General features: G+C 48.1%; 3 protein-coding genes across 6 annotated transcripts; 2 read left to right on the plus strand and 1 right to left on the minus strand.

Moving 5' to 3' along the window:
• Window positions 1–35: 35 nt before the first annotated feature.
• ERAS (ES cell expressed Ras) lies at window positions 36–4540 on the plus strand. 4 transcript variants are annotated; one of them, XM_061410017.1, is made up of 2 exons: window positions 36–1371; window positions 3555–4540. In XM_061410017.1, the coding sequence occupies exon 2, from the start codon at window positions 3599–3601 to the stop codon at window positions 4301–4303; it is 705 nt and encodes a 234-aa protein (XP_061266001.1). In that variant the 5' UTR covers window positions 36–1371; window positions 3555–3598; the 3' UTR covers window positions 4304–4540. The 4 variants fall into 4 exon arrangements, with proteins under 4 accessions (XP_061266001.1, XP_061266002.1, XP_061265999.1 ...); XM_061410018.1 differs by having other exon boundaries at window positions 36–217; XM_061410015.1 differs by lacking the exon at window positions 36–1371 and adding an exon at window positions 1378–1855.
• Window positions 4541–5468: 928 nt separating this feature from the next.
• PCSK1N (proprotein convertase subtilisin/kexin type 1 inhibitor) lies at window positions 5469–10044 on the minus strand. The gene is made up of 3 exons (XM_061410020.1): window positions 9795–10044; window positions 6096–6568; window positions 5469–5783 (listed from the first exon to the last, which is right to left on the minus strand). The coding sequence occupies exons 1-3, from the start codon at window positions 10038–10040 to the stop codon at window positions 5591–5593; spliced, it is 912 nt and encodes a 303-aa protein (XP_061266004.1). The 5' UTR covers window positions 10041–10044; the 3' UTR covers window positions 5469–5590.
• A 1288-nt stretch (window positions 10045–11332) lies between these two features.
• LOC133242495 (ragulator complex protein LAMTOR5-like) lies at window positions 11333–11667 on the plus strand. The gene has a single exon (XM_061408678.1). It carries the CDS (start codon window positions 11351–11353, stop codon window positions 11624–11626), a length of 276 nt encoding a protein of 91 aa, XP_061264662.1. The 5' UTR covers window positions 11333–11350; the 3' UTR covers window positions 11627–11667.
• Window positions 11668–15499: the final 3832 nt, after the last annotated feature.

Consider the following 15499-nt stretch of genomic DNA (forward strand, 5'->3'; position numbering starts at 1 on the left):
CTGATGAGTGATGAAGGAGTGAAGGTGTGGGTCTTTATGGGTCTCTATCAGGTCAACCCCCTGTTCAACCAGTGCCCCCCCAAAATTAACTGACAATAGAGCAAGCAGCTTAACTGGCTCCATAAGAGATTAAATGGTGAACTCTGTGAGACAAGGAGCACCTGCCTTAGAAATAGAAGGCTCACAGCCAGTCCCAGCTACACCCTGGGCTGGGAAGGTGAGAAAAATGATCATGAAGTGTCCTTATTAGGCCTCAGCCTTCCCATATGTCTTTTTGTCTTGGTTGTGGGGGTGGGGAGGGGGGAACAATGTCCAGGTTTACCATGCTTAGATGTGGTGGTCATGGGTATCTTTCTTGGGGGAAGGAGTATCTACTACTGACCAAGGGTGGGGAATTGGAGGATAATTGGGGGCGGGGGCGTTATTTCCCCTACATAATGAGAATTGCTTTGGCTACTCAAAGGAGTCCAGGCTGATGTTTCCTGGACTTGTTTTCATGGCCACCCTCGTGCTCCCAGAATGAGTATCAGAGCCTCACCCAATCAAGAAAAGATAATAGGGAAAGGGGCTGCTGGTCAGCTCAGTCATCCCCTTTAAAGGAGCATTCTGGTTGCCCCACCTCCACAACTCCTGCTTACACTTCATTGGTCAGAATTGTGTCACATGACAGCCATAGCTGCAAGGGAGTCTGGGAAATGTAGCTTGGCACATATCTATCTCAAATCAGGTTCTTTAGACCTTTACAGAATAACACCTGCTTTGCAACTTTCTCCTCCCTTCAGGACCGGATGCAACTCTCTCCCATGCTACCAAAACGCCTGCTTGAGGCAGCGCAAGCTCCCAGGCCTCAGAGAGGCCCTCACAAAACATTTCGCAAAGACGGGACACTCAGGTCAAAAATGTGACAACCGCCCCATACACTAAACACACAAAATCACGTCCCAGGTGGGGGCAAGGTAAAGAGGTACAGCAGGATGCACGAGGTACACAGGGTAGTCAGCGCTTACAGCACACCTCAAGAATACCTCAGGGCGCACTCACCTAGGAGCGCTGACAGGGGTGCGCCAGCAGAGGGGCCTGAGGGCAGCCTGATGCGCATGTGCACTCCCATCTTCCCCTTCCCCATCCCGTCACTGGGACCTGAGGGAGCATCTCCTCTGTCAGAGCGGCGGTTGGGGTCGCCACCGGCCTTCCTGGAACTGAGGTGAGCTGGGGCGCCAGGCCTCCCCCTGCGCCCCGCCCCCACACCGATCTGGGCGGTCCTTCTACTTAAGGCTGTGGGGGTGTGGCCGAGGTCAGGTGTGAGGGCAGTTTCCCCTGTTTGCCTCCTCTCCTCAGAGACCAGCAACCTGCAGCCGCCTTTGTGAGGCCGTGAGTATGGACTTGGGTGAGGGCGTAGGCCCCAAGCGGGGAGCGGGGAGTCGGGAGTTGGGCGGGAAGGTGCAGGCCGAGCGCGGCTTTGGGGTGAAACCGGGTGTGCCCCCCCTCCCAGCCCCACACCGGGCCAGCCTCCTGGGCTTTAGTCAGGGGATGCCTGACTGAGGTGGTGCGGAGCCTGGGCCACCTTGGAAGGAGATGGAGGGGACTGTCGTTGGGTGGACATGCCCCTCCCTCCTTGGGTCAGGGAGACGACAGCGGTTCATGCCTGGGGGAGGGGTCCCCGACCACCTTACACTGGCAGTTGGCACCGTTGCTTCCCCATTCCCCCGCCACCCTGCAATGGTCTGTGTGACCTCGGGTCAGTCATCGCCACTCACTCCCAAGCCTCGCTGTTCCAGTTCCTCATTGCATGGCAGCCTCAGCCCCGGTGACCCCCGCCCAGAGCGAAGGCCCCTCGCACCCGGCCCTGTCTCAGGTGACAGCGGCCACCTCTCCGGCCGCCTGCACCCCGTCCCCTGCCGCCTGCACCCCGTCCCCTGCCTCCAAACCCTCAGCAAAAACCCTGTCAGGCAGGCCTTCGGAACATCCCAAATCCCGCTCTGCTCTCATACAGGTCCCCTACGGCCTGCATTGCTGCCCTGGCTCCTGGCTGGCCCCCTCTCCTCAGCCCATCCTCATGATCTGATCTCTCTGTTTCTGCCCCCAATCGGGGTGGGGGGACCACCAGAGCTCCGTCTTCTATCAGGTCCCCCTTCCTGGTGGGAGAGCACATTCCACAGCTCTTTTCAGGGATCCTCTCAGGGCTGAGGCCCCACAGCTGGATCTCCTCCTGGGACCTTCCCCCCTACCCCAACTCTGACGCTGGGATCCCAAATGCCACAGAATTCCTCCATCCCGCCTAGCTGCCACTGCCCTGGGGCTTCTGGGGAGACTTGGGGCCTCAACCATTATGATGCATATCCTGAGGCCACACACCAAACCATGATGGGGATGTGTATTGAAAGGGTTAATGGTGACATTCTATTAATAGTGGACGCTAATTGAGCACCTGCTGTGTCGTCTAACTGCATGGTAATTTACTTGCTTATCTTGTTTATTGTCTCTTTTTCACTTCCAGAATCCTCCCAAGGGCTGGGACTTTATTTTGTTCTCAGCCACTTCACCACCCCCACACCTCCTGCCCCCAACCCTACCTCCCATCTCCACACCCATCACAATGCCTGGCATGCAGGAAGGTCCCCGAATTAGTGAATGAAAATTAAATTATAATAGAAATGCCTAACATTAACTAAGCACCTTCTCCCTGCTTATCACCTATTATTGAAGCATTCTTACTGATTTATCTTTGTTGTCTGTTTTCCTGACTAGAAAGTCACATTCAGGAGGGCCAGGGTTTATTAATCTCTTTTTTCCCCCACCTCTTTGTCCTTGCCACACAGTAGGTTCTCAATACCTATATGTTGAATAAGTAATAAAGACTGAATTCCAAGGATTATAATTAACAGACTTCATAATTAGCTTAATTCTTTGGTTTATTGTTATCATCTTTTTAAAATTTATTTTTAATTGAAGGATAATTACTATATTGTGTTGGTTTCTTCAATACATCAACATGGATGAGCCATAGGTATTCATATATTCCCTCCCTCTTGGTGTTTCCTTCTTTTAGAACATAAACTCCTGGGGGCAGGAATGTTGCTCACCACAAACTGTGTCTGGCAGTGTGCTGGGCTGGGGTCCAACAGGGACATGATCTGAAATCGAAACTGATGAAATTCCTGCCGTCCCTCCAGAATGGAGAGGAACTGCTACTGGGCAGGGGCTATCTTTTCCAGGTGACTGGAAATGTTCTAAAATTAGATTACGGTGATGGTCACACAACTCCGTGAATGAATTTAAAAAACAATTATACACTTTAGGTTAACTTTACGGTATATAAGTTAATCAAGGTGTTTTAAAAAACCCTGCCTTCACAGAGTTTATGTTGTAAAGGGGAATAAGAGAGAATAGACAACATGAATAATGTATATACTATATTAGGTGATTGGTACACACTAGGCACTTAATAAATGTTGATTCAATGACACCTGGCTGTCCCCCTGTCCCTAAATGGTCTCACCTAATCACCCAACCCCCTACCCCCCCTATTGTCTTTCTTCTCTTCCCATCTGCAGGGCCTGCTGTCCACATCTCTTCCCTGAGCTGCCCGCTTGGAGCCATGGCACAGCCAACAAAGCCTGACATGTTTGATTTGGGCCTGGGCACCTGGAGCCCTAGATCCCGGGAGCAGAGCCACAGGGCTTGGGGGTCACCCTCCAAGGGTGTAGGCAAGAAGCTGCCTGAGTACAAGGCAGTGGTGGTGGGCGCAAGTGGTGTGGGAAAGAGTGCACTGACCATCCAGCTGAACAACCAGTGCTTTGTGGAAGACCACGACCCCACCATCCAGGATTCCTACTGGAAGGAGATGGCCCTAGACCACGGAGGCTGCATTCTGAACGTGCTGGACACAGCGGGGCAGGCCACTCATCAGGCCCTGCGTGACCAGTGTGTGGCGATTGGCGATGGTGTGCTGGGTGTCTTCGCCCTCGATGACCCCTCATCTCTAGCCCAGCTGCAGCAGATGCGGGCCACCTGGGGCCCACACCACACCCAGCCCCTTGTCCTTGTGGGCAACAAATGTGACCTTGTGACCACTACTGGAGATGCTCGTGCCGCTGCTGCAGCCCTCGCAAAAAGCTGGGGGGCCCCTTTCGTAGAGACCTCAGCCAAGACACGCCAGGGTGTGGTAGAGGCCTTTTCCCTACTCATCCAGGAGATCCAAAGGGTCCGGGAAGCCATGGCAAAGGAGGCCACGACAGGGCCAGGTGGGGATAAAGGCCGGCACCAGAAAGCCATGTGCCACTGTGGCTGCTCTGTGGCCTGAAGGTCTTAAGTCTAGAAAAGTGGACCCTCCCCCAGACCAGGGTGATGGTTCCTTCACATGAGCCCCCGCCTACCAGCAAGTAGCTGTGTGGAACACTGTTGGTGTCTCTCTCCTGGGGAGGTTTTCTTTTGGTGATGGGCTTTTTGGCAGTGTGGGACATAGTGTTGGTTGTGTTATGTCAAGTTGAGAGATTCTGTGCAAAATTAAATAAATTGTGTTCTTAGGTTTTAAAACTGCCTCCATGCCAAGTGTTATGTGGGTGGGAATGAGACTGGGTGGGGAGAATGTTACTGAGTTGTGAGAATTCTTCCATTCAAGACGTGGGGAAAACCCCTATATGCCAGGCCCTGCTTTGGGTACAGAAGATGTAGAGGCAAAACACTGAAAACCCCTGCCCTTGTAGATAGGACATGAGGCTATGTAGTAAAGGCAGGTGGAGGAATAGAGTGACGTGGAGGTCAAGGAAAGCCTTAGTAGGTGATATTTGAGCAAAATCTTGTGGAAAACTAGGGGCAGAGGGAATAGCCAGTGCGCACCAGTTACCACCACACTGACTCCCAATATCTTTAGGGCTGGGGTAACAGTACAGTAAGAGTGGCCTCTATACTATTAATATCTAATTAGATATTTAAACATTACATATCAAGCTAACAATTCATCCTATCCTCCTAATTTGATGAATACATTTTCTCAATGATCTGAAAGCCCAGAAAGTTCCATGCCAGAAGGTGACAGCATTGGGAGGGCTGACCCCTGGCCAGCAGCCCATTCCCTTTCTCTTCCCTCAGGTAGCCCCTCCCCATGTCAGGGAGTTCATGTGTGCAAGTGGACATCCCAGCACCATCCAAGCTCTATTCACCTGCCTCACAAACAGCTTGGTCCTTGGGATGGACTCTGAGAAGGTGCTGCTGAAAGTGGCCCTCAAAAATTTCTGGGCTCCCCATTCCCAACCGAGGCCTAGAAATGGGGCACAAAATCTGGTAGGCACTGCCATTGCCCACATGGAGATCTCCCCAGGGAGGAGAGGCAGAGACTGCAGGGAGGGGGTTGTCTTAAAAGTGCTGGGCCGAGGGCTGGGGCTCCTCTTCCTTTGTCTAAGAAGGGCCATCACCACTTAGTCCACAGGCCCCTTAGACACTGTCACTCACACAAACAAGTACACAGCTGCCTCAGATTATATTTATTGTGGGGTTGGGTGGGGATCCTGGGGTTCCAGGGCAGCAACTGTGGCTGGCGGGAGCTGGCAGGGTGTCCTGGACAGGAGGGTGCACGGGATCCAGGCGGTGCTCAGGGAAGGAGGCGGCGCGCCGGCGCTTGGGGTGCGGGGGTCTCCAGACGCTTCACACGCAGCAGGGCCCCCAGCACACCCTCAGGGGGTAGCTCAGGGCCAGTATCCTGGTCGGCGGCGCGGCGGAGGCGACGCGGGGCAGCGACGGCTTCGGTGTCGGCGATTCCCGTTAGGATCCGCCCCAACAAATACCTGCAGTGAGGAGGTGTCCGTGAGTCAACGCCTCGGCCCTAGGACCTGGAGGCCGCCGGTACCTCTAACCTCTCCGGGACCCGGCAGCCTCCTCCCACTCAGGCGTCCAACCGCTTTCTGGAGACAGGTGTCCCTGCCTTCCACTCCAGCCATTCGGACGAAGGGAGCCAGCCAGGCACCTCTGCCCCGACCTAGGGTCCCAGGACCTAGGTGTTCGCACCTCCACCCTGTAAAGAAGCCCCTCCGCCGCTCCTCGCCCCCTTCCTCCCAGGATGATGGCGCCCGCCCCCCGACCACCCTTCGTGGAGGTACCTCAGCAGCTCGGGGTCCAGGTCTGGCGTCTCGTCGCCGGCGTCGTCGCCATCGGGGCCCGTGGGGCCATCGTCGTAGACTGGGGGCCGGAGTCTGAGCGCCGCGGCGGGGGCAGGGGCGGGGACAAGCTGGGCTGCCAGGGCCGCCGGGTCCAGGCGGGCGCGGAGCAGGGCGCGGGCGAGCTGCGCGGCGGGCGCGTCGGGGTCGTTCTCCAGGCCCAGGGCTGGGTCACTGGTGCGGGGTGCGCCCCAGATGCGCCGGAGCTGCGCCAGGACGCGCGCCTGCTGATCCTCGGCCTCCTGCGCCTCAGCCCGCGCCCGCTCCTGCCGTTCGGCCTCCAGCAGGTGCGCCAGCGCCCGCGCCAGCTCCTGCACAGCCCCCGCAGCCTCTCCCCTCGGCGCCGCCCGCCGGAAGCGGCGGTGACCGCTGGCCTCAGCCAAGGGCGGCGAGGCTGCGCCCAGGCTTCGGGGCTCCTGCGGGAAGACAGGTTGGAGCGGGGAGGTCTTCAGCATTCGCCCGGCCAGGGACTCCCAACCCGCAGGACTCCGCGGACCTCAAATATCCCTAGATGCCACCAAAGGTGCCATGGGCCCTCGAATATGAGTAGACACCCCTAAGGCCAATGGAGACCCACAAATATCTCTGGTCACACTTAAGGCCACCAAAGACCCCTAGTTTCAACTCCCCGCCCCCCCCCCCCCCCATCGCGAACGATTTCCTAGTGACTCAGACCTTGCCCCGCCCGGGGCTGCTGAAGACCAGGTTTCTTTATAGGAATAGAGATGGTAGATATGACAGCAATGTATTTCTCTATATTAATGTTGTGGACAATAGGAACTTATATTTGCATTTTACAGATTCCTACTGTCCATTTGTTTTACCCAAAAGGTAGCAGACTGTTCTATGCCTTGTTTTTTGGAATCTATGTCTAGATCCTACCCTAAAAGCATCCTTTCTCTCTTCGATCCTTCCTTTCTTCTGCTTTGAATCCCTCTCCTATGGATGTACAATAGTTTATTTAACCAATCCAACTGATGAACATTGCGGATGTTTCCAATCTTTTTCTATTCTTATAAATAATGTCGGAATGAAAAACTGTGTTCATATATCATTTATATATCTTTTGTATACATATATTACAAGTCTATCTGTAAAATAAATTACCCAATGACTAATGTTCAGTTCAGGCAGTTTTTAAGCAATTTCAGTAAGTTTAAAGAAATAAAAGATATCAAAAGTATGAGAAAGGAACAAAAGACCATTAAATGGCCATAAAGGTTTGAAAAAGAGACATACAGAACATTTAGAAAAATAAATGACATTAAAAATTGAATGGGCAAGTTAAACCACAGATTCAGTGCAGTGGAAGAAATAGGATTGAACAGAACTTGGAAACAGATGCACACACACTGACACTTGCTATGACAGAGGGGACACTGCAGAGCTATGAGGGACAGGAACAACTTCAGTAAATTGTGCAGGAAAAATAAGTGATCCAAATTTGGGAACAATGGAAAGGGAAAAAATTAATTTGACTACATTCAAGCTAAGAATTTCTTTTTATCCCAAGACACCATAAAAAGAATGAAAAGTAAAATCAGAGTAAGAGAATATTCTTGTAACACAAATAATCAATAAAGGAACAATGTCCAATATACCAAAAATTCCTAAAAAGCAGTAAGAGAAAAGCAAATTAATATAAAAATGGGCAAAACTGATGATCAAGTATTTCACAAAAAAGGAACCAAAAACAGTTACTAAGCAAATGAAAACTAGTGAACCTCATTAGTAATCAGGAAAATGCAAATTAAAACACCAGTGAGATACACTATGCAGGGGGAGTGCAAAAGACTGCCAAAATTAAAGTCTGACTATGTCAAATGTTGATGTCGACATAGAAAAAATGGAGGCTTTTATACATTGCTGCTGGGAACTCAACTGTCAAAATAGCGCTGAGGAACAATTTGGCAACGTCTTGAAAGATGCACATATCATATGCCCCACTCCCGGGGTGTTACACTCCAGAGTAGCTTTTGTGCATATACTACTGGACAAGGGTTCATGAAAAATTACAGCAGCACTATTCATAACAGCATAAAAGTGAAGGAAGGAAAAAAGAAACACCTAGAAACAACCCAAATGTTGTTGCTAGCATATTGAAAATGCATCTATAAATCATGATATACACATACACTCATGATATACTCATAGTGTAAAATATTATGCAGTAATAAAAATAAATTAATTATAGCCACATACTTCAATGTGGATGAATCTCACAATGTGTAAAAAAAATCAAGTTCCAGAATTCCACTGCAGACTGCCTGTTACAACCAGACACCCTGATGACTTCCTAGTGACCCCTAGTGACTACCAGGAGCCAGACACCCAGTATGATTCCATCTCTGTGAGGAAAAACTAAACAAGATATTGTTTAGAGATACAGACATAGATGATAAGCTACAAACAAAAGTAAGGGTTAACAGAAAATACAGGATAATGATTATGGAAGAGAGAGACTGCTGTGGTGAGAGGCACCCAAGGGCTTCTAACTATTGGTCATGTTTGATTTAAGCTGAGTAATGGGCACACAAAGGGATTATTTTATCATTATTTCTTACACTGTATATATACATATCTTTAGATATATTCTCATATATAAAGAATACTTTTAAAAAACCATCCTTGATGCAGACAGCCTTTAACTCTACATTATAGAAGGATGTGCTCCAAATGCCCTTGATGGCCACCACCCCTGAGACCCCCCAGGGAATCACACACGTCAATCGTGCCCTTACACACACTACTTGGACTGACAAGCCTTGAGATGTCAAATATGCAACCCAACACTGCCACATCCACACTCGGGGGGCTGCACACATTCACACTAACCAATGCTATGCAGTTACAATCGCCAAGCCATCTAGATGCAAGAACACGCACCACCCTTAAAGACATAATGCCGCACAGAGAGCAACATCATGGCTCCTCTCTCCACAATGACACAGCTCCACAAAGAAACAGTCTCATCAACACATATACAAAATCCTAGTCTCTCAGTTCAACAGGACCGAAATGGGGTGTGCACCTAGGGGATGCAAAGACCACTCCCTCCCAAACAAAAAGACAATCACACAGACACACACCCAAACACAGACACACCCATAAGTCACACCATCACCACAGGAATCACAAACACACCGATGTCACACTGAGAAAACTCACACACAGAAGCTTCACACACAATGCACACCCGGACCCACAAAGGCACCTTTGTATGGATGCTCGTAAGCACTTACATCAAAAGAAACACACAGAGACAGCACACACTCATATCCCTGTCATCACATCTTGTGGACACAGACCGAGGCCCGCATCCCCCGTCTTACAGTGTGCTACGCCCGTGGACAGCGCCACAGGAGGCGGGCGGGGCGAGGCCAGGCCCAGCGCCTAGTGCGGAGGGATGCGCAGGGCGCGGCGGCCAGACGACCCCCAGACACTGCCACCCACACACCCAAGAGACGGAGGCTGGCATGGCCTGGGCGCAGACTGGAGGCTGGACCCCAGGCCCCCACGGCCGATCTCTCCACAGGTCCCGAGAACTGGGGCCAGAGAGGATAAGGGGCCAGTGGCCAGGCACCGACCCTCGCCTGTAGCATCCTCCCCCCACCCCCACCCAGCGCCCGACCCGGGTCGCACCTTTACCGGCCTTGCGCAGAGAGTGCGGGGTGGCCCAAGTAAGCCCAAGAGCAGCAGCACCAAAAGGCCGACGCCCCCGGCCCGCGGCCCGTGGAGCAGTGGCGACCCCGCCATGCTGCCCCAGCGAGCCGGGCTCCGGACGGGCGGACTGACTGGCAAGTGCGCAGCGCCTGAGCTACCCTGCACCGCTGCGGTGCTTTGCGGCTGCGCACGCTGAGGAATCTTGCCCTTCCCTGCCCATCCCATCCTGTCTACGCAGGCGCAGCCTTTAGCTCCCGCAGCCTCTGCATCCTGCCCGTTTCCAAGGAGATGCCCGAGGGGCAAGGTGATGAGCTGGAGCCTTTGATGGCGGTTGCCATGGCAGTCGGAGGCCAGTAGCCAGAGCAACAGACTTGGCTGTCGCCTCAGCAGACAGGCAGGAAAAATGACTCAGTGGAGTGGAATGGGGGTCTGGTCCCCTCTGCCGCCCCACTTCTTGGGGAGGAGATATACGATTTTGTTCATTGGATAAACAGTTACGGATGGCCTATGGACCATGGCCTTTATAGAGTGATGAGTTCAATTAGTTCACCATTCTAAGGTGCTGTCCCTTACCTGCATAAAGCGGTTACTAGTAACTGTCTCCCAGAGTGGCTTTGAAGGTTTAATAAGAATGGTATTTAGAGGACTTCCCTGGTGGTCCTGTGGTTGAGACTTCACCTTCCAATGCAGGGAGCAATGGATTCAATCCCTCATCAGGAAGCTAAGATCCTACATGCCTCCTAGCGGAAAACCAAAACATAAAACAAAGTAATGTCATACCATATTCAATTAAAAAAAAAAAAAACTTTTAAAAAATGGCATTTAGTAGGAGCTCAATAAAAGTTCCTTTCTATCCTTTCCTTGTCTCTTTCCCAGTATCTTCATCTCTCCATTGCTCTGTTTCTCTTTCTGACCTTATATGCCCATAGGTCTCTCTGTCTTCCCCTCCCATCTATCTCTTCCTGCCTCTGATTCTTTCTCTCCCTTCATCTCTGCAACCTTCCTCCTGTCTCTGTCTTTATTTTGTTGTCTCTATCTACTTGTCTTCCATAGATACGTAGATCGATTTCACTCATAAATTGTTCCAAAAGGATTTTAAGCCATGTAAAATGATACAGCAAACAAAACAAAACTTTGATAAAATTTCTGTATCTATAGGGGGAAAAATAACAGGAAGGGCATATCAGTGGTTATTGTGGGTGCAGGGGGAGATGACAGATGCTTTGTCACATTCTCCTTTACATTTTTCTCTGTTATCTGAAAAAAAGTTTCAATGAATATGTATTATTATTATAACCAGATTTTTAAAAGGTATTTTCATTTTGGTTGGAATTTAAAAAGTGTGGTAACGTGACACAAATCAAAAGTGAATAAAAGAAAGATCCATTTGTGTTGCTGTGAGTATATCTAATCCATTCTAACTGCTTCTACTGTGCATGCTCAGTCGTGTCCAACTCTTGCTCGGTGAGAATACTGGAGTGGGGACCAAGGAGCACCTCACACCCGTGGCAAAGAAGGAGGCGACATGCGGCGGGATGGAGGCTACCTTAGAGCAGCACTTGGAGGACACAATGAAGAATCCATCCATTTTCGGAATCCTGTGCACAGATTCACAGGGACTCAATCTAGGTTGCTGCGGAACCCTGTCAGATGAGCATGCTGGGGTGATATCTGTTCTAGCCCAGCAAGCAGCTAAGCTAACCTCGGACCCCACTGATATTCTTGTGGTGTATCTAGAATCAAATAATGGGAATATTATGATCCAGAAACACGATGGCATCACAGTGGCAGTTCACAAAATGGCCTCCTGACAACTCGTATCAGTTCTCCAGCAGCCTGTCACAGGGACTCATTCATACCTTATGTTAATTATCTTATAGAACTATTAGACCATTCATGTAATATGTATTGAGCACTTTTCTATTAATTTTAGAGTAGGCTGCATTTTGACACTCTGTGGATCGACTTATCAAAATACTAGTTAAGGAAAGTATCATGTTTTGAAGCAACATATTTAGGTCACCTTGTATATAGAATTTTGTTAAGTTTAATAAACCTGGTTGGAGGAAAAAGGAGAATACTGGAGTGGGTTGCCAGGGGATCTTCCCGACCCAGGGATCTCCTGTGGCTCCTGCATTGGCAGGTGGATTCTTTACCACTTGAGCCACCTGGGAAGCCCCAAAATCCTTATACACATCCACTTATGAACCTGAAGATTATATGCTCAGGGATGATGTAATGGACACACAATTAAGATGGCCCCCATGATCCTTGTCTCCTTGTATTCTCATCCTTGGGTAATCCCCTCCCTTTGAGTATGTGTGTGTCCAAAGGTGATCAGATGTATGTGATTACATGTAGATAATCATGTTAAAATGAGGTGGAAATGATCAACTTGTGAGGCAACTCCCACTCCCTTTCACGAAACAATTGACCACTTTGGAGAACCTCACATGGCAAGAAATAGAGGGTGGCCTTTAGGAGCTAAGAGTGACCCCAGCTGACAGCCAGCAAGAAATTGAAGCCTTCTGTCCTATGACTGCAAGGAACTGAATTCTGCCAACAACCTGAGTGAGCTTGAAAACAGATCCTTCCCCAGACGAGCATCAGATGAGACTATAGCCCTGGTCAACACCTTCATTTCAACTTTGTGAGACCCTAAGCAAAGAACCCAATTAAACCATACCCTGACTCCTGACCCACAGATACTGTTAGTTAATGTTTTAAGCTGAGAAGTTTATGGTAATATTGTTACACAAAAGATAATCTGAATAAAAGAAGACATGTTTCATTCTCTTGGATGAGACTATTTCATATTATAACTATTTCAGTTACATCCAAATTACTATATAATTTCTATATAACCTTAATTTAAATCCCAGCTGAACATTTTAAGGAAAATCAATAAATCTTATTCAATAAAGTATATAAAGAGTCCACACAAAACTTTTACATGCATGTTCAAAGCAGCATTTTTCATAATAGCCCCCAAATAGAAACAACTCAAATATCTGTCAACTGATGACTGGATAGACAAAATGAGGTATATCCATAAAATGGAATATTACTCATCCATAAAAAGAAACAAAGTACTGATACATGTTGCAATATGGATGAAACCTGAAAATATGCAGAGTGAAAAGGAGCCAGACACAAAAAGTCACATAATTTGTGATTCCATTTATGTGAAATGCTCAGAATAAGCAAATTCATAGAGATAGTTGATTAGTAGTTGCCAGGGGCTGAGGGGAGAAGAGAAGGGAACAGGGGTGGCTGCAAATAAGTACAGGGTTTCTTTTTGAGGTGATGAAAATGTTCTGGTGTTAGATAACGGTGATGGGTGACCAACTTAGTGAATATACTAAAAACCATTGAACTGTACACTTTAAAATGATGAATCTCGTGTATGTAGATTATATCTCAATAAATAAATATCTATAAAAAAGAATAAAGATTTGTGAAGTGCTAAATCATTTCTGAAAAAAGATAAAAAAGTAGACTTGACTTATCAGGTATTAGGATGTGTTCTAAGGCCAGAAAGGTAAGATGGTGTATGGAAAACTGAAAGAAAATAAACTGGAGTCCTACCTCACACCATATACAAACAATAGCTCCGGACAGGTTAAAGATTTTCATGTAAAAGAAAACACTATACGTTAATAGAAAAATATGCCATGTGACCTAGGGATGGGGACGGACTTCCTGAACAAAACTTCAAAAGCACAAACCACAAGGAAGAATGTTAATGACGATGTACATATCAAAATTTACAGTTTCTGTTTAATAAAAGACCCTATACACAAAGTTAACAGATGAAACAGCAAATATCTATTTGCTGTAGCTGAAATCACCAGAGATTAAACATCCAGAATATAAAAGTGACTTTGAGAAACAGCAAGAAAAAAACAAGAGCCTCAAAGAAAAATGGGCAAAGGATAGGAATAGAAAGCTCACACAAGAGGAAACCCATGAGGTTATCAAGCATGTGAAGACATACTCAATTTTACTAATCATTAGAGAAGTGCAATTTTTTTAATTGAACAAATTTTTCCATTTTTAATAGAAAAAATGTTAGGCAATATGACTTCTACACTGTAGACTTGTTCCTGCTTGAGCTGCTCACTGCTCAAAAGCCAATAAAATGAAATATTATTTTATATCCATCACACTGGAAAAAATTAGAAAACTGAATCACATGAAATTTGGCAGTCTTATGGAGATACAGGGACCTTCATGTACTGTTGGTGAGAGTCTGGGCTTAAGCAGTCATTTTGGGCAATTGTCTGGCAGTACTCAACCAAATTTAGCCTGTACACCAGAGTTGTCAAGTACCCAGTGTAAGAGGGTCTACCACCCATAGTGGGGGAGGGGGCTGGGAAAATTCCCCCTGAGAAAGGGTATCTATGCTGAGATCTAAAGATCCAGGAGGAGTTACCCAGGGAGATGGGTATAGGGGGAAAGCATTTCAGGCGAGGGAATTGCACAAGAAAAGGATCTAAGCTGAGAAGCAGCATGGCATGTTCAAGGAAGTGAAGTAAGGCTGGTGAGCCTGAAGCACAGCGGGACATGTTTTAATTCGCTGTATTTTGAAGCCTTCTGAGAGAGTGTGGCAAAATGGTCTAATGAGCAGACACATCTACCTCCCTTCCTTCCCCCAAATTCCCCCAAAGCAATCCCCCAAAATACCTTGAGTGGTGCTTTTCAAGGGAGTCATCAGGGGACCAATTATTCTGAGGCATTCTTTAGGAGACAGATTGCAGATGGAGTCAAGCCATGCAGGGTGATGGGGTGGGCGGGGTGGGAGAGCTAAGAATCAACCCCCAATTACAACGGATGGGGATAGACTTTTGCAGAAGTAAAAACATAAAAACAAGTCCATTGGCTCTCTGTGGTTGTCATTCCTGCTGTTTGCTAGGATTTTCATTTTTTCTCCCTTTCAGGACCATGGAAGGTGGGATGATTGTACTTCCTCATGACTGAGTGGAAACAGCCAGTGTGGCCTCAGGCTGGAGCACTTGATTGCCAGTATGAGCTCCTCCAGAGCTCTGTCACTCTAATTCTTTTTATTTTATTTTATTTTAAAAAATTTATTTGGCTGCATCTGGTCTCAGCTGTTGGCACACGGGCTCTCTAGTTGTGGTGTAGGGGCTTAGTTGCCTCAAAGCATGTGGAATCCTAGTTCCCTGACCAGGGGATGGAACCCATGTCCCCAGCACTGCAAGGTGGACTCTCAACCACTGGACCACCAGGGAAGTCCCAGTCTGATTCTTCAAAAATAGCCTGTATTTACTGTTACTCCCAAATTCATATCTCTAGCCCGGGCTTCTTGGGATTCAAACTCCAAAAGCCTCCTCAACATTTCTACTTGGGTAGAAAGAAGCATTTCAATGTTAACTTCCCCAAACTCCAACTGTTGATTTACTGTCTTCCAAGGCCTGCTCTTCCACTATAAAGACAAAAACAAAACAAAAACTCTATTCTTCTCTCAGTCTCCCCCATCTCCATAAGTGGTCCATCATTCACCCAGCTTCTCAGATCAAAAACCATAAAGCATCCTTTAAAAAAAAATTATTGTAGTATAATTGATTTACAATGTTTTATTAGTTTCAGGTGTACAACAAAGTGAATGTATATGTCTATTTTCTTTCAGAAATATTGAATAGAGTTCCCTGTGCTATGCAGAA

The sequence above is a fragment of the Bos javanicus genome, chromosome X, assembly GCF_032452875.1.
Source record: "Bos javanicus breed banteng chromosome X, ARS-OSU_banteng_1.0, whole genome shotgun sequence".
Lineage (NCBI taxonomy): Eukaryota > Metazoa > Chordata > Mammalia > Artiodactyla > Bovidae > Bos > Bos javanicus.